At 44.7% G+C, this 26,685-nt stretch overlaps 1 protein-coding gene and 1 long non-coding RNA gene across 3 annotated transcripts in view; one reads left to right on the top strand and one right to left on the bottom strand.

Moving 5' to 3' along the window:
* The window catches only part of COLEC12 (collectin subfamily member 12), a 585,337-nt gene extending 566,714 nt beyond the window's left edge, over positions 1-18,623 (top strand). The window contains exon 10 of the mRNA XM_078687450.1: positions 17,977-18,623. Coding sequence (XP_078543576.1) covers positions 17,977-17,996 — 20 coding nt within the window. The 3' untranslated portion in view covers positions 17,997-18,623. The remainder of the gene's footprint in view (positions 1-17,976) is intronic.
* The window catches only part of LOC144828875 (uncharacterized), a 778,691-nt gene that overhangs the window by 276,895 nt on the left and 475,111 nt on the right, over positions 1-26,685 (bottom strand). The gene's annotated exons all lie outside the window — the stretch shown is intronic.

Raw genomic sequence — 26,685 nt, 5'->3', positions numbered from 1 at the left:
GGCTCTTCTCATTGCATTGACTTCAGCGAGAAGAGTAGGTGAACTATAAGCGCTCACGATTCAGGAGCCTTTCTTACAGTTTCAGGAGGATAAAATGATTCTCAGGACAAACCCGAAGTTCATTCCGAAGGTGCCAACTGATTTTCATTTGAACGAACCATTGGTATTGAAGCGTTTCTTTCCTCATCCATCAACAGCGGCAGAAAGAGTATTGCACTCGCTGGACGTTCAGAGATGTATGAAATTTTACTTGAAAGAAACTAAGGCGTTTCGCAAGTCTTCCTAGTTATTCGTCGCCTTCAGCGCACCCAGAAAAGGTTTCCCACTGTCAAAGAGGGGAATTGCCAGATGGATTTCCAGTGCAATTGTCTACTGTCATCAAGCTGCTGGAAAGCCTTTGAATGCACGAGTCCATGCCGATTCCACGAGAGCGGTGGCCACATCCACTGCACTGTTTGGAGGAGTGCCAATCCAGGATATCTGCAGAGCAGCGACCTGGGCATCTACGCACACCTTCACCAGGCACTACTGCTTGGAGGCAGCCGCAGAATCGGATGCGGCGGTGGGAGAGGCGGTACTGCGGAATATCATCCAGTAACGGTGAGCCTTTCTTGCATCCCTCCATCCATAATTTCTCTTGTTTACAAAGTCACATTTTATATAAGTATGTATATATGTATATGGGATTATGCTTCTTTTTCTAATGGTATTGCATGATTATGTAATGTATCAGGAAAATGTCCTTTGTTTTTTCACTGCTCGCTATTCTGATTCAGGCATGTGAATCTATGAAAGTTCCAATACTGGAGTAAGAAAACAAGTTACTTACCTGTAACTTTAGTTATCCAGTATTGGAATCTTTCATAGATTCACATGCACCCACCCTCCTCCCCTGAGAGGCTCACCTCGGATTTAGCACAAGAAGTGTGTTATATGCACAAGTGTGCGAAAAATCTGAGGGGCAGAAGGTTCTCTCAGGAGTGTTCTAGGGTGAGGAGCTCTGATTGGTTCAGGGAAAAGTGTGGGCCTTTTTTACATAACAAAGGCTATGGGTTGCAAAAGGGAAATGGGCCTAGGCCTCTTTTCAGTTTGCTATACTACTAAACACTGCTTTTTTATATACCGGAGACTCCCGTCTCGACGACGGGGAATGATTCAGGCATGTGAATCTATGAAAGATTCCAATACTGGAGAACTAAAGTTACAGGTAAGTAACTTGTTTTCTTCTGGATGCAGACATGCCGGAGATATGATGGACTCTTCCCCAGCCCTTACAGCTCTCCAGAGACACCAGCCAATCCAAAGAGTGCCCACTTTCCATACAGGCTGCCTCGGATGTACAAGTGACCTAGCCCCAACACGGCCTTTGAGCGGCACCCGCCTCTAGTGAAATGCCCCCATTTCTCTAGTGACCCAATGGCCCACCACTGATAACCAGCCTGCTCTGCCCCTCCTACTATAGCAAGGACCCTCGCCCAATCCTAAAGTCATGGACAAGTCACATCCTCATGTTGTATGTATGGGTTATGTGAGGTGACACCGAATGTAAGTATATCTGTACATGGACAGGTCGGAGTTCCTAGAAGGGGCAGGGGCCACAGGTCATCAGATTCTGTAGCTCCTTGCTCTCTACTTTGCCTTGGTAGTCCGCGCAGCCCGGAATTGCTTGACCAGGTGGGCTGTCCTAAGACCCAGGTAGAGTCTGTCACTAAACCTGAAACCCGCCCACCCAACCCCCACAGCATGCCTCCTCTTCCCCAAGAAGAGTGTCTCCTGTAGCTCTGACCTGACTGAAGGCAACAGAGCTTTACAGGGACTGCGGCGCCAACACTGGATGTTATTCAAGCCATAAATGCAACAATACATGCCCCGCACTGTTAGACAGATGCAAACTAGGGATGGGCAGAACTCCGTGGAATTGCAAGAGTTTTTTGATGTTATATGGAGTAGAACTCTGCGATTTCCACCCACTCCATGTTGATTCTTGTAAGAAACAAGCTACTGTTTTCCTAGCCTCTAGTGGAAGGAACTAAAAAATCTTTTGAGCGATTGATGAGATGTCAGGCTGGAGATCTGACATCTCATCGGAGGAAGCACTAGAACTTACAGCTGGGCACCACGAGATAGTACAAGAGCTTGGAGAGTGCACTTGACTATATCGCACATTAGTTTATGAATCCCTCTGAAAAGAAGAGGGACGATGAACAACTGGCCACACAGCTCCAGTGGTGGTTTGTATATTTCCAGTTTCTCTTTTTCACTTTTACCACTTCTTGCAGAGTGACTTGATACTATAGGTCCTGACGAATGCCTTTGGATCCCTTTAGGGGACCCACGGATGGCAGAAACATGTTGACCTATGGTATATCTGTTGAATCCCTAATCCTCTTGCTTTTTAACTATGTCACTAAGACCACCTAATAAACTTTCAGCAGACTCAGCTACACATTTTTAAACAACACTTTATCACTCTTTTCTGCACTCTGCCCCTCATTCATCCGTATTTTTACGCTCATCTTCTGAGAAAACACCTCTGCTCCTCCCCTTGGGGAGTTGTAGCCCACACAACAGTGTGAGGAGAAAACCCATATGATGAAGCACGTCACCTAACGGTGAGTTAGGGTTCTTGTCATGAGGGAATTCGCCCCCCCCTTTCTACATAGTACTCGATCTTCATTTTTCTCCTCTTCTATCTTTTCCTGACACATAGCCAGAGGTACTTCTATGTGAATAGTACGCTAAACACCTCAAACATAAATTTCCAGCCACATTAAAAAAAAATAAGTTTTCCCAATATTTTCTAAATGTTCGAAGCACAGAGTCTCGCCCTGAATGAGATTGCCTATAAGAATACCTTGCAATAGGATATAACATACCATCTGTGAGAATGTTTTTTGTTTAAAGATGTAACATACAAATCCTCCTAGTTTTTCACATCTTCTTTTTTAATCTTCTGTAGCTTCCTCTTGAATGTCGGATGAAGGATGGTTGCACACCTCTTGAAAGTTTCGCGACTTGCTCAGAGAAGTTTGAATTGAACTCAATAAGAAACAATTCACATTGTCTACGTTTTGTATAGTATTTATTCTTAATTCATCATTCTCAGTTTACTGAACTACTGTGTTATCCTCAAGTGCATAATATCTGGCTATTTGATCAGCATAATTGTTTCTAAAGGTGAACAGATCTTTTCCAGCCTTATGGGCAGCACAGTTGACTACAACAATTTCTTTTCGCTTCTGTATTACTTTCATAAATCAAGGATATAGCGATTGTTCTTTATGGAAGCTCCAGAAGATAACATAAACCCTCTCTATGACCAGAGACACTAAAGCCATCCAGGCTGTCTGTATAGATTGTCACATTTTTCTGACAGGCAACAAACTCTTGTCAATGCAACCAACTCTGGCACTTGTGCTGAAGTTACATTCAGAAAGATCAGATGCTTCAAGAATTTCAGATATTGAGCTTACTACATAGACAGCCTTCAATACTCTATAGTGGGCTTTCAAAGAGGAATACTCAACAAATAAAGTCAGTTTAGTCATTACCAGAGGAGTATCTTTAATATCTGGTCTTGGTTTGTGTGAGGAAATGGGGTGTATTATATGCTGTGCGACTTCACAGTGTAGTACACTTATCAATCCCTTTAGGACTAGTAGGTTTAGTTTATCAATCCTTTAGCTCAACCCTGGCTAGCTGTGGCTCTGAGCAGCCACGTTTATTCAAAGGAACAAGTGTTAAGCATTTAAACAGTGCCAAAACAATTGAAGAAGAAATTCACAAGACACTCAAGAAATCCAACACCAATTCTATTGATTGTATTTTTATGGATTTTTAAACACCACAATGAAAAAGGTCCATCGGAGGATTCCAGAAATATAGAATTTACAAGGTATAGCCAGTATGCACTTTTTCCCTTAACAGCAAAAACGCATTGGCAAGTTCAACTAATTTGACACTTAGAAACTTTGTTCAAGTAAAACTTGGACAAGTGTCAATGCGGTTACTTGGAGTTACTTTAGGCACTCAAGTTTGGTAGGGAACCAGTCAGAGGTACCAGCAAGGTCCACAGAAACCGTTACTTCAAAGGTACGAGCAGTCTTCAGTCAGGTCTGGCACTTTTATCGCTTTGCAGTAGATTCCTATGGAATGGTCCTGATGTAAGGGATACAGGATACTGAAGATGCTTAAGGATATTGTAGATGCAATGCGGTTGCCGGGGCTCTTCATGCAGCTACTCCTTTGGTCCATGTATTCCCTGAAGCGATCCTGGCGATTGGGGTCGATGCCTCTCGAAGTCCTCTTGGTCCTGGCCAAAGTCCAGTCACCACTTGACTACCAGTCATTGCATTTACAGCCACATCCTTTACTGGGTAATAACGTGTCTCCTGGGTGACCAAACTGCACTCTGAAAACTCTCGGGTCCAGGAGACTAAGGGGCAACTTCGAGAGTCAGGTCCTGGTCTCTCATACTGCACGACAACAAGAAACAGTGACTTGAATATTTGGGCTACCAACTCACCCCAGCAGGCTTCTTCAGTTGTTGTGGCTCTGTTCTGTGAAGAGGAGGTCGGTCAACTGACCTTTACAGCCTCTTGCTTCGGCTGAGCTCTGGAGACTAATTCTCCACAAGCAGAACACAGCAGGCACAGTTCATTTTCCTTTGCTAGCCACCAGGTTTAGCAGGTGCAGCCTCTCTTTGCTGGTTCCTCAATGCAGCAAGGCAGTCATTCTTCGGTCCGTCTTCAGTCCTTGTTCCAGTCCAGTCGAGGTCTCAGTTCTGCGTTCCTATTCATGCCCAGAAAATTCTCTTAGGTTTTGCGCGATCAATAGCCAATGGGCTACTAGGTTCTCTCCCCCCCTGACGACCACTTCCTATGAAGGGTGACATGTGGCTATCCCAGGATGCATAATTCTGCCCACTTACAACATGGCAGAATATCTACCTCTCTTGGTGTCCAGAGCCCCCTAGCCCTCACCAGATGTGTGGCTTCCAAGGGGGGCTACATGCCCCTGAAAAAAACAGTTTGCCAACTGGTTTCCCCTCTCCGGCCAGAGTGCCAGCCTGTTGACCTAAACAGTAGGGCAGCTTCTCTCTCAAGTGTTCTCCATTCGCTTTGCAAAGGCAGCTTCACCTTTGAAGCTCGCCTTTTAGGCCAAAACTCATGTGGCTTCCTGCCTGGAAGAGGTAATACCTCCTCAAGTAGTAGGTCTCTGTTTTCTTTCCTGGGAGTTGTTCATACGTCTCCCCAGGAGGGCAAATGGTTGTCTCAGGGACAGACCTTGTATGCATTACTAGAAATTCTGGGTAAGCAAAGTGGAAAATTCTAAAGTTGCACTTTGCCCACCAGTGACATTGGATTTAATTTAATCATTAAATAGGATTTAAAGCACTGATTATTTTGATACCTTACAGTACCAACATTAGTAATCCCATTTAGAACTTAGCATGGCTGAGATGTCAGGTTGTAGCTCTGTACTTGCCAATGTGTTTACTAGCCTTTCCTCAGTAAAAGCAGCAATTTGGGGGTTTTACTGCTGGAAAATGGAAAAACGCATGTTCCACTTTTTAATATACAGCCCCCTGTCTTATATATATTAAAAAAGAGGGCTGGGCTTTGCCTCTACCTTAAATGGCAAAGTCAAGTTAACAGATTAAAACTGACCTTATAGTCTGCAGTGGCAGATTGGAAGTCATGTTTTACCTCATCCCTCTTAGGGTGGCACAACAAGTGCCAAAGTCCCTGAGGGGACACTCTAATTTACGGGCCCTGGGTACTGGAAGTCATTTTTACCTCCTCCCTCTTAGGGTGGCACAATAAGTGCTACAGACCCTGAGGGGACACTCTAATTTACGGGCCCTGGGTACCCTGGTACCATATACTAGCTGGGACCTTCAAGTAAGTTAGGCTGTGCCAATTGGGTGTAAGTCAATTAAACATTCACCATTTTAATAGTCAGAGCACATGCACTGAGTCCTGATTAGCAGGGCTGAGGTAATCTCAGAGTCATTTACACCAGTAGTCAAAATGGGGGCAAAAAGTGGGGAGTGAACCTGTAAAAAGCCTACTTGCTCACAGTATGGTACACAATTCTGTAGCCGCAATACAATTATGTTTTTCATCTTTATCCTCATTTACATCAGGCTCCCTGACTTCACTACCTTTATCTGGAATATGAAGCAGTGTTGCTGGATTAAGTGAATTACATCTCTTAATCAATATGTTCTCTGCTGCAAGCATGGCTTGCTTGTATCTAATTAATCACCCTTTTGTCATTTGCTGTGTTCTTGTACAGGTTAATAAAATCTAAACTAAGTATGGGACATATACAATTAAAGTATGTCCCATTACTATTCCTTGACTTTGTTTAACAGCCATGCAAACAACCAGGAAGTCTTACAGCTTCTGGGCCAACACAGTTGAAAAGTAGGCTACTGGTCTCATAGTCCCAAATTGTCTCTCGATAAGGATTAATAATACACACCCACCTCACTCATGGCAATACAAAAAGAAGGTCAAATTATAATCAGGAATCCCAAGGGCGAGTACATTGCATGAACTCTCTCTCAATGTCCGGAATGCCTCTAAACACTCTTTGTCAAATGGTTCCAGATCTTTGATGTCACCGAGAATCAACCTTATTAAAAGTTTTGCAATCAAGACAAAAATTTGGAATCCACTGATGACAGTAGTGAGCAATTTCCAGAAACATACTCTCCTCCCTCTGGGTGGTATGAGGACTAATTTTCAGAATTACAGAAACACATTCTTTTCAGACTTTACTTGTACTGTTATCAATATTGCACCCAAAATAAATTACTTCCTTTCTACTGCCTCTTTCTTTGGGAAACCACATGCCCACTTTCAGGTAAATGATTCAGCAAATTTAATTTGTCTTTGATGCAACCAGTAGGTCATTATTATACTCCACCAAGACTGAGTTACAGGGCAACCTCAAATTTACTAGATCTTGCTTCAAAATGTGACTTAAGTTTGAAAGTCCTTCTTTATACCATTGTGGAGTCCTATACCAAATGAAAACTTTATTTTGGAATTGAAATGCAAACAAGAATTTGCTCTCCTCGTGGAGACGAATTGATAGGAGCACTTGGCATAAGTCAATTACTATATTCTGTTCTGCAGCTGAAGGAATTTGGAACAAAATCACTGCTGGATTCAGTACCACGGACAACATGGAATGACAATTTTAGTTATTTTCTCAGATCCTTCACAACGAGCCATTCCCCACTCTGTTTCTTTATTCCTATCCAAGGAGAGATACAGGGGCTAAAAAGCACTTCCTGAAGGAATTCCTCCTCAATCATTTTTACAAGATCGGGTCTCATTATTTTTCTGCTGCCTTTGAAAGTTTATACTGTTTTATTCTGGGCAAAACTGTCCCAGGACTTACCCTCATTTTAACTGGTTCAGCGCTTTTTAACTGTCCTATCTCTTTACCAGAGACATTTCATACCCTTTCTTGGACAGCATGTCTTAAATCCGGAGGCAGATCATCTTTTGTTAAAGCTGGAAACAATTGAATCCTGTGATTTCATTTGAACTCTCTGACAGGGAATGGGATAGTGGCTTATCCTGATGCTGTCTCTAGGAAAGCTAGCTTTGAACTCATACAATTCTTCATTTTACATAGAGCTTATACATAGGGCTGACCTGACTCCAGCCAAGATAATTCAATACTTCACTTAGGAGAATGCCACTTGCCACACTGTCAAGTCCCCTAATGCTGTCCTACACCACATACTGTGCACTTGCAGGTCCCTCTCAAAGTATCAGGCTGCAGTTGCTACACAGCTTGTGCAGCAGATGTCATTCCCAAACCTTGGAGGCAAGCTCCCCAGGCTGCTTTGTGGAAAAGTCAGCCCATAACGCACCGGATGCCCAGGCTGCTGGCGCAAGGCGCCTCTTGGTTCCCATCATAAATAATTACCGAATGAAGAGACGGGCACTGGAAGCAGGAAGACAAGGAAAAAGGTTTATTTCTCATGAGGAGAGCATGTCATTTGGGACACTCGCATAGTGTCTTCGGGAGGTGCTCTAACAAGTTTCTCTGAGGCTTCGTCTTTTATACACAGGTTTATGGCACACACATCCTTTATTACAATCAAGACATTGTGAGGTGTGAAGATATTCCAACACGTGGCTACAGTAGGGGCCCTTATCCTCCACACAATAGGAGGGGCTGTCACGCAGCTGAGTGTTCTGCTGATTCCTTTGGAATGTGTGCGCCTGGTCGAATCTCAGGGGGTGGGGTGGTCATGATCAATAGTGGCTCCTTTCAAGAGAGGCGAGTGCATACAGTAGTGGGCAATAAACTGTATCCTCGGGCTAAGGGATGACCAGCGGTCCGTGCAGACATTCAGGCTCAGAGGTCGGGGTCATCAAAGGAGGGGTATTCATGGAAGGAAAGGAGGTGTTGGTCAGGCCCGGGGTGTGATTCTCAGAGACAGAGTCATAGGGGAGGGCTCATGACTTGTGCATGTGAGAGCGGGGGCGGTCAGGGTGCATGGGGGAAGCTTGCAGGGTCAGGGAAGTGTGCCGATGATCGATCGTGAACAAGGAGACCATGATACCTAAAATGGCTGTCGTGTACGTGTGTGCATGGGTCTATGCTAGCGGGATAACACAGTCAGTGTTTTAGCGATATCCGTTCTGCTTACAACAAGGGGTACAGTGAACACAAATGAACGCCGCTTATGTACATACACATTGCTATTTTCAACAGTCGCCGCTTTTTTACATAAGCAAGTTCAATTTCTACCTAGTCGATGCTAGAGGCAGAATGCAATACATGTTAATTTACATCTGTTGGGTTCTTCATACAAGCCTAGAGATCGGCATAATGTTTAGTCAGTGTAGAATCAAGGAAGAATGTTCCGACACATTAAAAATCAGGTTCACATTTTCTCTCCAGTGACATCAACATACAGGAAAAATGCTCTGATACCTTCGAGTCTTGTCAGTACTATAAGAGACTTTTGAAAAACTAACTACATGAGTGACCGATGAAGCATTTTAGAAGGCAATAGGAATTCAATTCGATACAAGCAATTAGTCAAGGGGTGAGTAGAAAGTTCTGGAAAGGGGGAGGGTCTTTGTCGCAATGTCTTTTAACAGAGTCCGTTCTTCTTTTGCTGGCGCTGCTGAGCACCGGCGGTGGAGCTATAGGTCCAGCTCGGATTCATCCTTACACGTTGCAGGGTGCGATCAGTCCTCTGCTGTTAGATCTCAGTCCTGTTTCCTAACTTATTTTCTTAGGGGTGCCTCAAGCTGGGCACCTGCGTGTCTTTTCTTTTTCCGTGGCAAAACCTCATTCTATAGTCAAAAGTTTATGCGAAAAGGGTGAGTTTGTTGGATAATCGAGGGAAGAGAGGGCGGAGTGGGGACAGATCTTTGAACACACCAAGGGACCAAGGGAGCAAAGGACAACGAGCAGGCAAGCCCAACAGTCGGACTCAAAAGGGGACGGGGGACTTCAGGCACGAGTGGGTCAGCGAGTCGAGGGCTTCAAGGCAGCCCTTCATTCCTCCATCTGCTGAGTTTGAAAGTTATGCCTCGTCCCGCGTCTCGTTGCTCTGCAGTTCCACCTTTGGTTGTGGTCACACGTGCTCCATGATCTGTGGCCAGGCTGTGCGTTACGTCCAGCTCCTCTCCTCCGGTGATTGTATCTTTGAATGGGTAGAAAACAAGTTTTAGAAAAACTGGCAGGAGAAGACATTTATACATCTCAATTCCGTCCCCAATCCTGCGTAGGTGGGGGATATGTTCATCGATCACAGTCAGAAGTCGTCACTTATGGAGTCTGTAGGAGTGCATTGTTATTGATTTCATGGACCTGTGTGGCGTTCATGCGCGATGTATGGTGAGAGGAATTGGACTTTTATACATGGTGTATTATCTCATCACTCAAAACCTCAAAGCCCCTATGTAGAGACTCGCCCTTTTTCATTGTAACCCAGGTACTGACAGTCTTACACTTCCCTTCGGGGTCTGCTAACTCTTGCAAGCAGGGGCGTTATCGTCATGAAGAAGGGGGAGGGGGCAGATGTTAAACATGGCTTTCCTGGGGAATGACCGTTAATCAAGGTCATCAATTACGTTTCGTGGGTAGCTGACATGAGGCTAGGGTTAATCGGGGGCGCGTGGGTGCTTTGGACAGGGAGCTGGGGTCGATCGGGAGAAGTGGGGTACTCTGGACATCCGCACTTAGGTGCAGGGGGGGTGGGGCAATCGGGGCATTGGGGATCGCATTTCTAACGAACTGAGAAACAGAAGACCATTGACGTTATAGTTCCCTTATAAAAGGCCAGATTAGGGGACGTCCGTCGTCTTACCTGTCCTTTCCTTCATTACCAACTCGGGTTCTATCGTTTTGCAGAAAGGAGAGGTAGTAATATGGCAAGTCACAATCGTTTTGGTTTTGGTCAATTTTGCTGATCACCTTTGCGTTCGAGGAAACCCAATTATGTTTTGTGCCGGAGGGGCACAACGTCATCATACAAGGAAAGAGGAAACAGGGGCTTTTGGAGAGAGAAAGAGAGAGAAAGAGAGAGAGAGAGAGAGAGAGACCGCCCCCTAAATGGTCCATTCGGTACACGTATGACATGGAGAGAGAAGGAGAGAGAGACGTGTACAATAATGGGCCATTCAGTGCGCGCACAACACAGAACACCAGGGGTTAAGTAACACGGATTCACAAGCGGAGGGATGACGTAGGTCCATACATCACGTACACACAAACTCAGACGGGGAAGACAATACATGTATTATACAAAAATCCAAGACAAAACATAAAATAGTTATTGGCCAAAATTATCCTTTTCTGTATGCTGTGCATCCTTGTCATCCTAAGCTCTTTTTACCTTTTTCTTCTCTTTTATTCGTCGGCTGCCCTTACTGGTGGCTTTGATTGTACACACTTACGCCGTTGGCAATTGGTCATGAACTGACCTGGTCGGGCTAATGCTCACGGCGGTATTTTCGAGTCATTTTAGCAAATGTGTTTCCAGGCTGAGACAACAGTTGGTGTCAGTTGGAGAACAATGGGGCAGCTTTTAGTTACTTGTCTATGAGGATGCGAAAAGGAGGTAGTAGGTCTTTAAGTATCGGCAATATTCCTAGTCCTCCCGTCGGAGGGTACTTGTGTAATCCTTACCTCGGAATTTTCCTTAAACTTTCCCTATTTAGTTAAGTGTGGAGGGTTTAATCATGTGAGCACATTAGTTTAGGTTTGTATTATTCGGAGTGCATGGGCACCATAATCGAACGCCTTTTTCCCGTCTCTTCGTCCGTTAGATCACCATTTTCTTTTTTCGTATTTTTAACCGATGTTCCAACGTGACCTGCAGAAAAGAGGGAAAAAGAAGGGGGCGGGGGCAGCATTTAAGAATACATCAGCGCGCATAAACCCGAAAAGGCTTTTACTTACTACATACGCGGTCTATCTCCCCGGAACGCAGTTCTTGCCAATTCGGCATTTAAGCCCAGATGAACCTTTTAGTGTGGGAGAGATGATTATCGGAAGCCGGTGGATAGCATAGGTCACCCAAGTGTGGTATTACGGATCGTATGTAGGGAGACCAGATGGCACTCCTTCGGAGCGACCTAGGGGCATTTTAACACAATTTTTCTGATACAGGTAGCATATAAAGTATAGACTGAATTCCAGGGTCTTTTAGCGGTTGCTTTAAGCTGTACAAAAATGTGCAAAGTACATACAACAAAAACCTGCACCATTCATTTTTGCAGTATCTCTGCGTACTATACTTTTTAATCCTTAAACAGTGGTCATTTATTCGAAACTTACTAATTCACACGTGACAACTACATTTGCTTTTTCCAAAAATCTTTACTAAGAATGTCGGTGCATAAATATGGGCCTACAACCCCGTGGGCCGGCCACGGAGCAGGCTGGAACTGTTATATGTGGGGATACTTATTAGCAGAAAACTTTAATGGAGTCGGTGGTCGTTTATTTCATAATAAAAAGTGCGACAAGTGCAATAAAATCATGTCGAGACTTCAGTGTGAGCGAGTGTCATGAGTGTTGGGCTTCCAATTTTCAATAATCATGATGCGCCAAGCTTAACAACAATTCATTGTCCGAATGTTCAATTACTACCCATCTGATGTCAATTTACCGTCTGAACACATAATCAGTACCCATCCAATATCAATTCATTGTCCGAACATATAACCAGTACCCATCCCATATCAATTCATTTCCCGAACTGACAGTACACATCCTGAATCAATTAATTGTCCGAACATATAATCAGTACACATCCTATATCAATTCATGTGGTTAAAAAAACCTGCATATATATATCTCATGACACCAGGGCTGAACAATCGGGGTACAACAAGGAGTTGAAAGTTTCATTTGCATCGGCGCCATTTTGGGTGCAGTCAGGCAGATCCAGGCATAGTCTAAATCTCCACTAACTCGCGGTTGGCCCAGAGCTTCTTTTGGCAGTCCAAAAGTTCCGTTAAAGGGCAAAAGAAAGGATCGGCGGTCTGAACTATCAGTCAAAAAGGGGAGGGAGGCAACAATTTTTCCTACCGGGTCATACTGGGTTTTCACCGGAACTGATCCGAACTGTAGTCTGCAGGATTCTAGTCATTCAAACTGAGGCTGGCGCCAGCATGGGAGCGCCGACGTCCTGCGGCTACATTTCCATCGTTCCGTGGGCAATCATGGCAGTCATTCCCCATCGGGGGTATCTGCGGGAGTCGGGGACTCCCGCGGCTCCTCTAGAATCTTCAAGGTCGTGGAGAACTTTTATGATGGTGGAGTCAACAAGTGACCGGGCCATTCCTTCATGCTGGGCCCGCTCTTGCAAGGTCGACCGCCATGTTGAGAGTTCGGCAGCTACCGGCGATCGCGGGGTCAAATGAGCGGACGGGCTCCAACCTGCCGGGCGAGGTGTCGCAGCATTCGCCACAGTGGATGAACCCTTTTTCCGGGCGCGTGGAGCGACTAGGGTGCAGCTGGGGAGCCTCCACCTGGGGAGGTGGGAGAGGCTTGTTCGCACCGTCTCTCCCTCCCAGTGCACCCCACGGCGTCTCGCTTGACATTTGTTATGGCCGGACCAGGCGATGAGGACGAGGGGGGGGTCGGAGGCATGTGCAAGACATCCCCCCCAGGGTTGTCGCAGCCATTATACAAGAAAGAAGTGGCGCCTGGCATGCTTTCGGGCCGGGCCTCTGGTTGATGGTGGCCGGACGCTTTTTTTTTCTACGGCCCCAGGAACGGGTCCCTTAGTCCATCCTGGGGACAGGCCTTGGCGCGCGGCGCCGCCTTCGGGCTGTTGGCGTAGCGGCCTCTCCACCCCCAGACCTCCCATGGAAGCCGGTCCAGACTGGGAGAGAGAGGGGGGGTCGAGGACATGGACATTCCCCCCCCTGCAACTCTCCAGTGTTGTCGTAGCAGCCACCGCGGCCGGATCCCGTCGGCCTCGGCCTCTTATGATCTCCGGCCGACGGTTGGCAGCAGGACCCGCCCTACATGTGTTGCTGGGCGTAGCCGTAAACCTGTTGCACTTTGGAAGTTTCCAGAATGGGGGCGGATGTCTGCTGCTTTGTATCTTTCTCAGGTTGCCGTTATTGGGGCGTGGCAGGCGGTGGGACAGACATGTTTGGAGCAGCGAGGGGCGATGAAGCCTTGTTGCCCCATGGCCGTCGCAATGTCAAGCTTGGCTTCTCTTATCATTTTCAGGTTTCTTATTACGGGCTTATTTCTAATGTTTCTTGTTTCTAGGACAATAATAGGTTTTATCATTAAGTATTGTTATCTTTTCCTTGTTCGTTATTTAATAAAAAGTTCATCAGTGGCCTACTGATTTCGTTTTCCTATTCCTTTCTTTCCAGGTTGTTTCATGCTAAAGTTTCTGTTAACAGGATACAGTGATCACTTCGTTATTATTGTATATGTCCTTTTCACTAGGGGTGCTCTCTGGTCGGGCCAGATGACCTACCTCTAGTAAATGGTCCGGGTGAAACTGGCGTATCAATCAGTGGGGAGTAGATAGGCATGACAGATTACAACGGGGGACAAAGGTCCGCATTACCTACCCTTCACTACTTGCAAAGATTTTTCCTACGTTATTTGCAAACAGGGAATACCTCCAAGAAAAGAACCAATTCCAAACAGTCAATGTTTGGATAACCAATCAATCAATGAAGAATGAAATAGGCACGACGGGTTAAAAGCTTGCGTTACCTACCCTTCACTATCGGCAAAGGGAGAGAGAATATTCCTATTCTTGCCCGTTTGCAGGCAGAGAAGATCCTTAAGAGAACCAACTTCGAACAATTCAATGTTCGATCAAACAATCAATCAATGGGGAGAAAAATAGGTATGACGGATTACAATGGGGACAAAAGTCTGCATTACCTATCCTTCACTATCTGCAAAGACTAAACAGAGTATGGCGACTCTGTGCTTGTTTGCAAATAGAGAATCTCTCAGAGACAATAAAGTAAGTAATACTAGTATTTTCAAACAATCAATCAATCAATTTCGCAATTTGTTGTGTGTCACGACCTTACCCGGACCGGACCATGTGGACAGTTCTTCGCCTTCCTTTTTCCAGCGCCCGATCGTTCTCTTTCTCCATGTTTTTACCGCAGCATTCCTGTGGGATTCCAGTCAGGACAATAGGTCACTTGAGAGAGGTCCGTTCGGAATCGGTGAAGTTCATTCAATCGGCAGCCGGACGAGGGCCCTCTCAAGGCAGGTATACTCCAATCATTTAGATGTTCACCCCATCGTCTGGACCTCTCTTACCGGACCTTATGTCGCTGATGGACCCCGCGTTGGGACGCCAATTGTGGAAAAGTCAGCCCATAACGCACCGGATGCCCAGGCTGCTGGCGCAAGGCGCCTCTTGGTTCCCATCATAAATAATTACCGAATGAAGAGACGGGCACTGGAAGCAGGAAGACTAGGAAAAAGGTTTATTTCTCATGAGGAGAGCGTGTCATTTGGGACACTCGCATAGTGTCTTCGGGAGGTGCTCTAACAAGTTTCTCTGAGGCTTCGTCTTTTATACACAGGTTTATGGCACACACGTCCTTTATTACAATCAAGACATTGTGAGGTGTGAAGATATTCCAACACGTGGCTACAGTAGGGGCCCTTATCCTCCACACAATAGGAGGGGCTGTCACGCAGCTGAGTGTTCTGCTGATTCCTTTGGAATGTGTGCGCCTGGTCGAATCTCAGGGGGTGGGGTGGTCATGATCAATAGTGGCTCCTTTCAAGAGAGGCGAGTGCATACAGTAGTGGGCAATAAACTGTATCCTCGGGCTAAGGGATGACCAGCGGTCCGTGCAGACATTCAGGCTCAGAGGTCGGGGTCATCAAAGGAGGGGTATTCATGGAAGGAAAGGAGGTGTTGGTCAGGCGCGGGGTGTGATTCTCAGAGACAGAGTCATAGGGGAGGGCTCATGACTTGTGCATGTGAGAGCGGGGGCGGTCAGGGTGCATGGGGGAAGCTTGCAGGGTCAGGGAAGTGTGCCGATGATCGATCGTGAACAAGGAGACCATGATACCTAAAATGGCTGTCGTGTACGTGTGTGCATGGGTCTATGCTAGCGGGATAACACAGTCAGTGTTTTAGCGATATCCGTTCTGCTTACAACAAGGGGTACAGTGAACACAAATGAACGCCGCTTATGTACATACACATTGCTATTTTCAACAGTTTCTCACACACTGCCAAAAATAGAATCAAAAGATCACTTCCTGGACCTGGCCTTGGCTCTGGCCATGCGCATCATCACACCCCACTGGAGGGCTCTGCTCCCTCCTGCTCTGATGATGTTGCAGCTTTTGTTTCAGGCTTGGCCTGTGGCCGGGGACGCTCTTTGAGAAGAGAGGCATCCATGGGGGCTCCAGAAATACCCCGTTTCCATGCTTTTTTGTTCAAGGTCCGAGGGTTGGTAGATGACGACACCTCTTCTCCTTCGTCTACCCACTCTGCTGCGCAAGAAGTGACCTATTTCTGTCCCTCCAGCATGCTTGGAGCAACCCAGCCTCTGATGACCCTTACCATGCATCACCTTTTGTGCGCGTGATCCTGCTAATCCTCGCTATGGTGCTTGTTGTCCAGGAGGGCCCTCCTCCCCACTGCTATCCTGGATATGCTTGGCCCTTCCATTTACCATTGTCCTCTGCTGTTTGGGGATTGGAATGATAGACTTCTACTTTCCTGCCCTCAGCTTATATCCAACCAGCTTGCTTTATTGATACCTCTCCCTCGCATCTGATATGCTTCCTATCTATCCCCTATTCTTCCCTCATTTTTAATACTGTTGAGATTGTCTTCCCATTTTGTCACTGCATGTTCAATGAAACACTTACCTAACAATGATATTATACAATGTGAATACCATTGGGAAATAAGGCAGTTACACTCCTGTTTACGGGAATTATGTTGTTGGCACTCTTCTAAGACGTGTAGAAACTGTTACAGGTGTTAACTTAAAAACAACAATAAAACATGTAAAAACAATAGAGGGGCACAGTGGGAAAAATTATAGGTTGGAATGCCGCCCCACATCGATTGCCAATGGTTTAAACTATCTGCAAGTATTCCTCCCATCACCTTGTTTAACACTTGAAGAAGCCAAGAGGATGCCCATACGTGGGTCTCTTGCTTTCTGTGCCACAGAATGTAAGCTAGAACTTACTGTTAACCAGCCAAAACTGATCTGAGGCTTCTTGGGTGTCCTTGTAGAGGGGTCTCGTTTATTAGTTCCGGGTGGAATGTCCTCATGGGGAGCATGCTTAGTACTTATTTGCTCCCTTCACCTTTTGTGTGTTTGGTGTACTGCCCTATATATTGCTTTCTCCTGCCTTCAACTGGAATTATTGCACCTCCAAAAGTTAGTTTTCACTGACTTAGACGCCATTTACACTCCAGATTGCCCACAGCCTGTCCCTGTGAGCAGATTTGCTCACATGTAAAATCCCCCCATGTGGGTGTAAATTTATCTATGTTTTGATTTTTTCCCAAGTAAAATTTCATATTTTCTGAATAGGAAACTTGAATTTAGACGCATAAATACATTTATTTGTGCACCTAATTTCACCTTAAGTGTGCAAATACATTTGTGAATGAGGCCCCATATCATGAATAAATTGTGTAAAAATAAATTTTGCATTAGGTATCAAAAGAGCTAAGAGTCTGTAACAAAGCATGAACACTTAGAATAATGAGGGTATGTTTTTTTTTAAGTACTCCGACTACAGTTTCTTATGCTCCTTTTTTTTTCATTAAAGAAGCTGTTAACTGGTCTATATTACACTTTATCTTATAATGACCAAACTTGGAGTGTGCACTACAGACAGCTCCTATGAAGGTATACCATTTATAGATATTCAGGAGTACTCAAATGATGCAATGTGCTTTTGTTTGCACATTATCTTTATTTTTATTCTACCAGGAAAATATTTTAGGCTATGAAGAAACCCCTCCCCGACGCATTCCCCCGTTATATATGGTGATACTTCCTCTCTATTTATATCTTGGAAACATACTTTCATCTTCCCTTAACAGGAGTATATTTGCAAACAGTTGTATGCTGGAAATTACCTGCATAGATCATGCATAAACTCATATAGTTTGTGGAGTTCACCTACCTTTGCAGAATGATCCTTCCAGCAATTCCCACAAACCCTGCCCCAGCCCTACATTTATAATTGTAGATATTCCATCTCATTGTTGGAAATTCCACATTCGCAAATGTGCTTTGCAAAGGTAACATTTGTCATACTTGATTCAGAAAATCAAATTGGAGCCTTATCACCAGCAAATCACTGTTTTGAGACCCTAAGTTAATTTTAGGTGCACATTGGTCTCTGAATTCATCCACATGCTATCCGTTGCCTACTTAGAGTGTATCAAATTATGGTTAACCTGAATCTCTCCATTTTTGTGTCCTACAGCTACCCTCGCTGGATTGTAAAAGCGGACTGTAAACTAGTGGAAAAGAGTGAGCATTTGCAAAGTGTACGTTGAGGCCTCTTTGAATAAGAATTGTTGGGAATGGACCCATCATTCCACCAAATGAAAAGAGGAAGCACTGAGAAACAGATTCACTGAAACTCAAGACGGGCACCAAGAACTTTGGATCAATCGACTTTGCCTACTGTGGTTGCTTCCTTGAGGACAATGGGAGTCTACTGTTTAGTTGAATCAAGAACGACATTTTCTAATTTAGCACCTATTCCATGTGTGCCTTTTTAAAGCTTGATCGTGATTGGACCTGAAGAAATATGTTGATCGTTCAATTTTTGGCAAATCCTAGTAAGCTAATATGTAAACAATACATCTTCTTTTGCTAAAATCCCAAATACAACATAGTTACAAATATATATACAGATTTTTATATATAGTACAACTCATATTGATAACCGGTAAGAATTATGCGTGTAAGAAATTTTAAAACATTGTATTTTTGTACAAAATTGTTGATTCTTATAGTTTTTGTATTGGTCATACGTACGCATTACGAGTCCAAAGAGAACATTTGTGGTAGACGCTTATGCAATAAATAAAGTCCTCTGTTGGGATGCCCAGGGCCCATTTCCAATCACACTGTGTATATTCTCCTGGAACAGGGTAAAGACAACAAGAAATGACAGATACTGTATCAATACACCTACCTAAGTGTGTGAAAAGTGCTCATTTTCAATGTCTGTCTATCCCTGGTATATAATGAATTTCTTTACTTTGTGCGCTTAGATCCTAAAGCATGCCTTGGGCTATTATGATCCACCATGTCAATTAAACGAAAAATGTCCATGAAGGTATGGGCGGCCTAGATCATCTCTCTTCCACTCATACATTTAACAAACCATCCAGTTAACACCGCCATTTTGATTTTCCAAATTTTGCACTCCACTTAACTTGGTATCATACGCCATGGAGCTGGCTTGGACTGGCCGCCGGTGACAGTTACACCACGTTGACAATAGGTGTATTGCCAATGGTGCAGTGCAAGATAGTAGGGTGTGATGTCAGAGTATATGTCAGAAGGACCTGATAAAGTTTGAGAACATTAAGATCCTAAATAGCCGTAAGGTACATTTCTGTTGCGTCCTGTGTGAGCAATCTGCATTTTTTTGTCTCTGGGACTTCAGCAGGGTATTATTGCCACAGACTTTTGGGCTGGAAATGCGCAGGGTGAGAAGGAGTAGGCTTTTCAGAGGAAATAAAGGATTGGCGGTCTTAAGAGATTTGTTTTTGAAAGTTTATGTGATTTCCTTTTCTAAAGTCGCTCGCATTCATACTGTGCTGCTGGAATCCGAAATGAATCGACGAAGCGAGGCCAAAGGAAACAAACTGTATAAAAACATTAAAAAAATCCACACACTGAGAAATGCCAGCTGGGTTATTTATTGCTTTTGTTTTCTTGGGGGTTTGAAAGGGATTTAAACAAAGCAGCGGTGTTGATATTTCTGGGGATTAACTGTCTACGAGTCAATGTGTTGTCTGCTTACGGACGGTTCTACTTTCATCCTTGGCTAGAAGGCGCCTCCTGCGGAAATGGCGAGTTACATAAGACAGTCTGTAGTGAGCCCAGGGCACTGCTCTTAGACCCCATCCAAACTACCCTTCCAACTTCTTTACCTTTGGCAGTGCTGCTCGCAGTGGCGTAGCAAGGACAGGTGGTACCCGGTGCGGAAAATTTCTTGTCACCCCCGGCTTGACAAAATGGCAAAAATATGTGTTTAACCCCTTGCGTGCTTCTGTCGCCAACAGCTGTCACGCGCACTACCTTCCTAGTGCTGCGCACGTCCGTTGGCCAACGAGGCCCCGGCCACTCCGCTAAACCGCCGCACCGCGGTTAAGCGGTTAAAACACATATTTTTGCCATTTTGTCACCCCCCTCAGTGATGACACCCGGCGAGCCAGCACCCACCGCACCCAACTTCCTATGCCCCTGGCTGCTCGCGGCCCCACGCAGCAAACAAGCAGACCCATTAACCCATCTTTCTCTAAGTAGTAAGCCTAATATCATATAAATACTTTTTCTGAACCTCTGTGAAAAAAGTTTTCTTTTTTCTTTTTCATTTACGGTTTTTTAATTGTTTCCTGTATAACTTTCCATTTACAGTGGCCTACCCTGGATCATCTAACAGAAACACTCTAGCCCTCTTGAAAGCACACAGAGGCCTTTGCTCTTTGGGGCTTATTTATAAGCCATGTGCGCCGCTGGAACGTCACTTTTTGTGACGTTTCGGTGTTGCCCAGGGTTTAGTCATATCTACAAAGCCACGTAAAGCCACCCTGCATGGCTTTTCATGGCCTTGTAGACGTGGAGTGAGGTAACGCAGAGCAACCTGCTGTGTTGCCTCACACTGCATCGGGGAGGCATGACTTGGGCGTTGCAGTGAGCTTTCCCTTGCAACTCCCATAGATTTTCACACATTCCCAGATTTACAACATGGTGTTATCTCCCATGGGGTGGTGTAACAAGGAGAAATAACATTTCTCGTTGTTTTTTCCCCTTTCCATGTGTGCTGCATTTTTCAGCACACATGGAAAGAGGGAAACACCTCCGATGATTGTTTACTTGCAGTAAGGTGTACCTTCCTGCATAAAAACAATCATTACAGCAACACAGACCACCCGGTGCCTGCAGTGGTGCACAGCTGCTAATTGTGCGCCGGCATGGCTGAAAGGACATGAATGCACCATATCTTGTAAACACAGTACATTCTTGCCCTTTCCAATTAGCGTAGAACAGCACAGCGAAATGACTGGCAGGGCTGCCCTAAGCCAATTTTTTTGTAAATATGCCCCTTGGATGTCTGGTATACCATCCCACCAAGTGGAGGACAATTACTGTATGCAAGATTTTTAGGTTTTTTCCCTTTTTCTTTTTATTGGAGGCCTACAAACTCCTTTCTCTAACTTTTTTGTTGAGTGACATGGTCAGACTGGGACAGAAAATAGGCCAGGGCACCAAATTAAGTACTAGATTTGCAAATATGTGACGGAGAGCAGCGCAGAAAGACCACTTGTAGCACTGCCCTCATGGAGAGGGCAGGCATGCACCATATCTACTAAGAAATGGCGCATTTCTGCTCTCTCTCTGCGCTGGCACACACAGTGCAGCCTAGCACTAATGTAGGTACTCTTTCACCATGGTGCAAGGGTGCCTTCGTCGCACCAGGGTTGTTTTTGTGCAGCAAGGGACACCTTCCTGCACAAAAACAAAGCTCAAAGGCCTTTTCCTCTTTCTGTGTGTGCTGCAGAATGTAAGTTTGACGCATTCGCAAATTTACTACTGGTGGTAAATCTGAGAATACGCCAAAATCCATTGGTGGATGTGTGGGAACACCCATGCACCACCCAAGGAACGCCATCCCAGGGCAGAGTAACTCAAGGCAGCGACTTGCACTGCATTGCATTACTCTCGATTTACTATGCCAAGCAGAGCCACACATGGTGACTCTGTGGCATACTAAATGACACTTAAGGCTTGCGTTGCCCTTGGGTCTTACGTAACGCAAGTGCAACGTAATCCTTTTGTAAATCTGATCATAAAAGTGGTCCCATTAGTGAAATTGATAGCTAAAAAAATGGCGCACTTTTGTGAATCGGGTTGATTTTAAACTTGTAGACACGCTGTAGTGGTGTTCTGGAAGGTATGGGAGACTTCATGCATTTGTGCTAGCTGTATGCAATGTTTATGGTAATATCAGAAAAATCAACAGTAAAATCAGCCCAGCAAACCAAAAAACAGTCACAACAAGCATTTGCAATGCAATAGGTATCACATTTTCGAGAGTTTGAGCTATTGGCATTGTAAATGACAATAGCTTCAATTCTCTCAAATGCGAGACCTGTTGCATTACAAATATTTTTTGTTGTTCACAAATGCCCCATGTTGCGCTTTTACGTTAATAGAGCAGTATCAGACTACAGGAGGTAGCCCTTAAACCACAAGGAGATTAGGGTAAAAATCTAGAACAAACAACAGTGTCTCAAACAAGGTTATTATTTGAAGGTCAAGAATATGTTGCACAATTAGTTACAAAGGATTACATCCAAAGGGGGAGAAAACCAGGGAGACATGTTCTTGTAAATGTTAAATGTATTTCAATCAACAAGCATGTTGGACATATTAGACTTCATATGTACAAGCACATGGGGCACATTGAATAACAGGTAACCCACAAAATACTATGCACAAGTGCTCATGAAGTATAGTGACAGCGCAAGCGACAGGTGACATGGTATATACAGCGATAGTGATGGGCGAAACAAGAGACAAGTGGGATTTTAAGAAATGATTTACATATTCAGGATACCCAGGCAATTAATGGAACATGAATACAATGAATACAAAAATTCGAATGAGTGGGGTATCCGTAAATGGGGGCGCCAGGAGTTCCGCTGTGGATGTCGATGGCGTTTCGGCCTGCAGAGGTGTTAGGCCATCATCGGGACCACGTTACGTTTTATTCAAATTGCAGTGCTGGGGATAGAAGGATACATACATTTCCATATTTGTGCGTTCAATTGGTGGGCCAAGAAGGACAGGTAGGTCAAAGTAAGAAGGAGTTTAGAGGAGAATTTGGAGCCCAAACTAGGTCAAGGGTAGAGTTGTATAAAGGACACTGCTAAAAAATACAGCGTGACTAGGTTCATGGAAGAAAGGAATGGGTAAGCGCACAGCTAACTGTTCCGGAAGTGAACTTACTCGATATAGACGGGGGCTCTGTCCAAGAAGGTGCTAGGATGCCACTAATGAAACCTATGCGCAGACAGAGCAAAATGTGAGGCGTGTGGGGGGGGGGAGGTATCACAGTGGGCGGAAAGAGGGGAGAGGCAGGTACACTTACTTGGTAATTGACAGAAACGGAATAAAGAGATTACTTTGAATGAGAAGGGCTGTTGTTCGTACTGTCTGTGGAGTGACATACAGGAGTACTCAGTAATAGTAAGGGGAGCCTATTGAGGAGCTCTGGCCGGTGGGGGCGGCGAAAGAGGTTGAGGGGGGTCCTATGATTGGCCATGGTGTAATCTGGATCCAAAGGTTGTCTGCAAACCAGGGAGGCATAGCGGAAGGGAAACGCAGTTGAGAGACTGTCGGGAGGATGATAGAGGGCCTGGAAGCAATAGAGGGAAGTGTGGGGTTGAGGACGCGCAAGGGGAGCCAACGCGTGGCGGTGCGTTGTGAACATGGCACATGCGGGGTGGTAGAGCAAACCCCAAGGTCTTTGGGGAAGGACCGTAGGGGGGGAAAATTAATTGAGCTCGGATGGAGCTGTGACTTATTTCCAATGCGGGAAGCAAGACGGGAGTTGGATGGCGGCATGGGGAAACCATGGTTTGCCAAATGGGGGGGCCGTCAAGGTTCCAGGCAGAGAGCCAGGTGGCGATGGAAGAAGTAACGGAGAGGGGAAAACGGTGCTGCGCAAGAGCGCGGCTGGTAAAGCTGCCTACATGGAAGATGACAGAGACCGGTTGGGTCGTCTGTCAGTGCCTTGGGTACAATAGTGTCAGGAGGAATGAATCAGTGCAGCCAGCATGAGTCAGGCTGTGACAATGAGAGTGTAGGCAGACGCGGATAAGGACGCGCTGCCGATCATGTGGTACGAGCGGGTGTTTAACACTAGATTGCGTGTTACTGTCTAGTGAAAGATGCAGTGGGAAAGAGAAGACAAACTTGGCAGGAGCACAGTACCCATGCTAATGTGTAGTGATTAATCACAATTGGTGAAATGCATCTGTTTAAGCAAGGATTTATAGTCATAAGGAAAACTTCAAATTTCTTTAAGAATGTCCTAAATACACACATTAGTGATAAGAAGGGGTACACTTAATCGACATGGATAAATAAATAAATTACAGGTAATATACATGAAATTAGGTCCCTAAAACAGTGTATTTTGGGAGAACATTGGTGCTGAGTAACGTACAGCGAAGAGGTTTTCTGTACTTGTTGAAAGTTGTATTACATTCATGCGTTATTCACAGTAAACCAGAATATCAGGTTATATTGGTGTAAGCCATATGTGAACTGGTGGTTGTGATTTAGGGTGGGGGATGCAGAAATACAAGTACATTCTGGTGCAGAGAGGAATAGGATGAACGTATGGTTTAGAGGATGATTATGTGAGTGTGGTATTCAATTCATCCAACGTATTCAGGCCAAGTTCGATGGTGTCAAGGCGAGCTATCCAGCGACATTCGCACCTGTTCAGGAGTCTCTGGATGTCGCCACCTCTAATAGGTATGGACTGTTGATCAATCACCATCCAGATGAAATTGGTTTAATTGTGGTTATGTTCTTTGAAGTGTGAGACCAAGGGTGCTGTCAACAACCCACACCTGATTTGACTACGGTGTTGCAAGATACGATCTTTGACCATCTGGGTGGTCTGGCCAATGTACAGGAGATTAATATGGCAGCATATTGAGTAGATGTGTGAAAAATTCCTAGGCAATCATAAACAAGGAAACTAATGCAGGGAGGGACGGACGACTAAATAAATGCATATACATACATGTACTATTTATTTATCAAAAAAACCATATATTGTACACTAGCTCCGGCGTCCGGCGTCCGGTGAAAAAATGTGGACTCTCTGCGGTGCACGTTAGGAATTGTAGCCATATTAAGAAAGGGCACGAAGATAATCATTCCCCATCCTTGATTTTAAAAATTGTGTGGCTCCTGAAGAAGGCGTTGTCTTGCACGCCGAAACGCGCGTCGAAATAAATTTGCCACCCCTGGTTTTATTATTAATTGTTGTTCTATTTTGATATTGATGCCTTATTGTTTTTAATAATTTATTGTGTTTATTGTGATTTATGAATTGTTCACTGTGTCTATTGTGATTTATGAACTGTTTTTTTAAACAACTCTGTGTACAATATATGGTTTTTTTGATAAATAAATAGTACATGTATGTATATGCATTTATTTAGTCGTCCGTCCCTCCCTGCATTAGTTTCCTTGTTTATGATTGCCTAGGAATTTTTCACACACCTGTTTATTTCCCTGTCCTAGGAATCATTATTTCTATTCAGGGGGCCCTTGTTTTTCACATAAGCATATTGAGTAGATGACATTCTGTAATCTGCAATTAGTAAATGATTTTAGGTCATGTTTTTGTCATTTATGTTCAAACCATTTTGTGTTTAGTGTGATGGAACATGCAGAGCATCTTTGGCATTTGTAATGTCCAAGAAGTGGTGGGAGGTCCTATAGTCCTCTGACTGTTTTCTCCCCGCTATTGGTTTGTAGCCATGTGATGGCATGTACCAGATGGTTCAAGAGGTGTTTTCCCTTCCGATAGGAGAACAAAGAAGGTTCATTGAATATGTTCAGTGGGGCCAGTGTATTCCAGTTTGTTTTGATGATCTTCGAGAGTTTATTGCTGATAGGTGAAAACGTGGAGACGAAAGGGATGCTTGAGTTAACCCTTTTCTCTCTGGGTGTGAGTAAGGTTTCACGATGATTGTACCATGCCCATTTTCTTGCTCTGGTTACCAGTTTCTTAGGGTAGCCATGTGAAATTAGTTTCTCAATGAGGACTGCGGCTTCCTTGAAGAAATCCTTTCTCCACTTGCAATTACGGCGAATCCGTAGAAATTGCCCGAACGGTAGGCCACCGCGTGGTAAGGTATTCCGCTTGGTAGGTTTTCTGAATCATGCTGTCCCGATTTTGTTATCTTCTGCTTGTAGTGATAGATCTAGGAAGGGTAAGTTGTTTACTTTGGAGTCAATGGTGAACCTCAGATGTTGTTGGCAGATGTGTAGGCAATCCACGAATTGGAGGAAGGTCGCATTGCTTCCTGACCAAATGAGCAGAATGCTGTCTATGGACCGACGCCAGAAGGTTATGTTGCTCCTGAATGGGTTGAGGTCAGTAAAATGGTAGTACTTTCCAGGTGATGGACATAGAGGATTGCAAAGTTTGGGGCAAAACAAATGCCCATCGAAACCCCTTTGTCTGAAGGTAGTAAGTATATTTATATAGAAAATAGTTATTTCCCAAGGCGATCTCCAAGAGGGACATCACAAAGTCAGTTGGGATCCTTGTAGGTTGCGGTCTTGTGTCAAGAATCACTCTTATTACCGCCAGGCCCTCTCTGTGCGGTAATAGAGGCAGTGCCTCCTTCTTTAGTGAGCCGCCTCTAAAGAAAGGGGCATTGCCGCCATTAAAGTGACCGCGCCGTATGCAGCTCTTTTACAAGACAAAGCATTTGTTTGTCAAGTTGACAAACAAATGTTTTTTGTAAAAGCACTCCAAGCCGCAGTTTCACTTTAATAGCGGGCACAGACTTTACTTTAGACGCGGCTCGTCTAAAGAAAGGGGCGTGGTTTCTATTAATGCTAAAGCGCGGCGTGGTGCGCTTGTAAACAACAACAAAAAAAATTAACAAAAAGTTTTTAAAAAATGCTGCCGTGTTAGGCGACACAAATAGACCAAATGCATGGCCGCCAATGTGGCGTGCCATGCTATAAAAAAGAAGGATTAGGAGACAGCGTGTCTTGCTTGAAACAGCAGGCAGGTTAAAAAGAAATTATGAAATAGTGCTATGAGGCTGTAATTAAAGCCTACAGATAACCTAAAATCTCTCTTTCCAGTCCGTCAAGAGTGCCACAGATAGAGCGTAGGACGCCAGAT

The sequence above is a fragment of the Lissotriton helveticus genome, chromosome 4_1 (assembly GCF_964261635.1).
Source record: "Lissotriton helveticus chromosome 4_1, aLisHel1.1, whole genome shotgun sequence".
Taxonomy (NCBI): Eukaryota; Metazoa; Chordata; class Amphibia; order Caudata; family Salamandridae; genus Lissotriton; species Lissotriton helveticus.
Note: the sequence above shows the minus strand (reverse complement) of the source record. Positions and strands in the feature narration are given on the sequence as shown.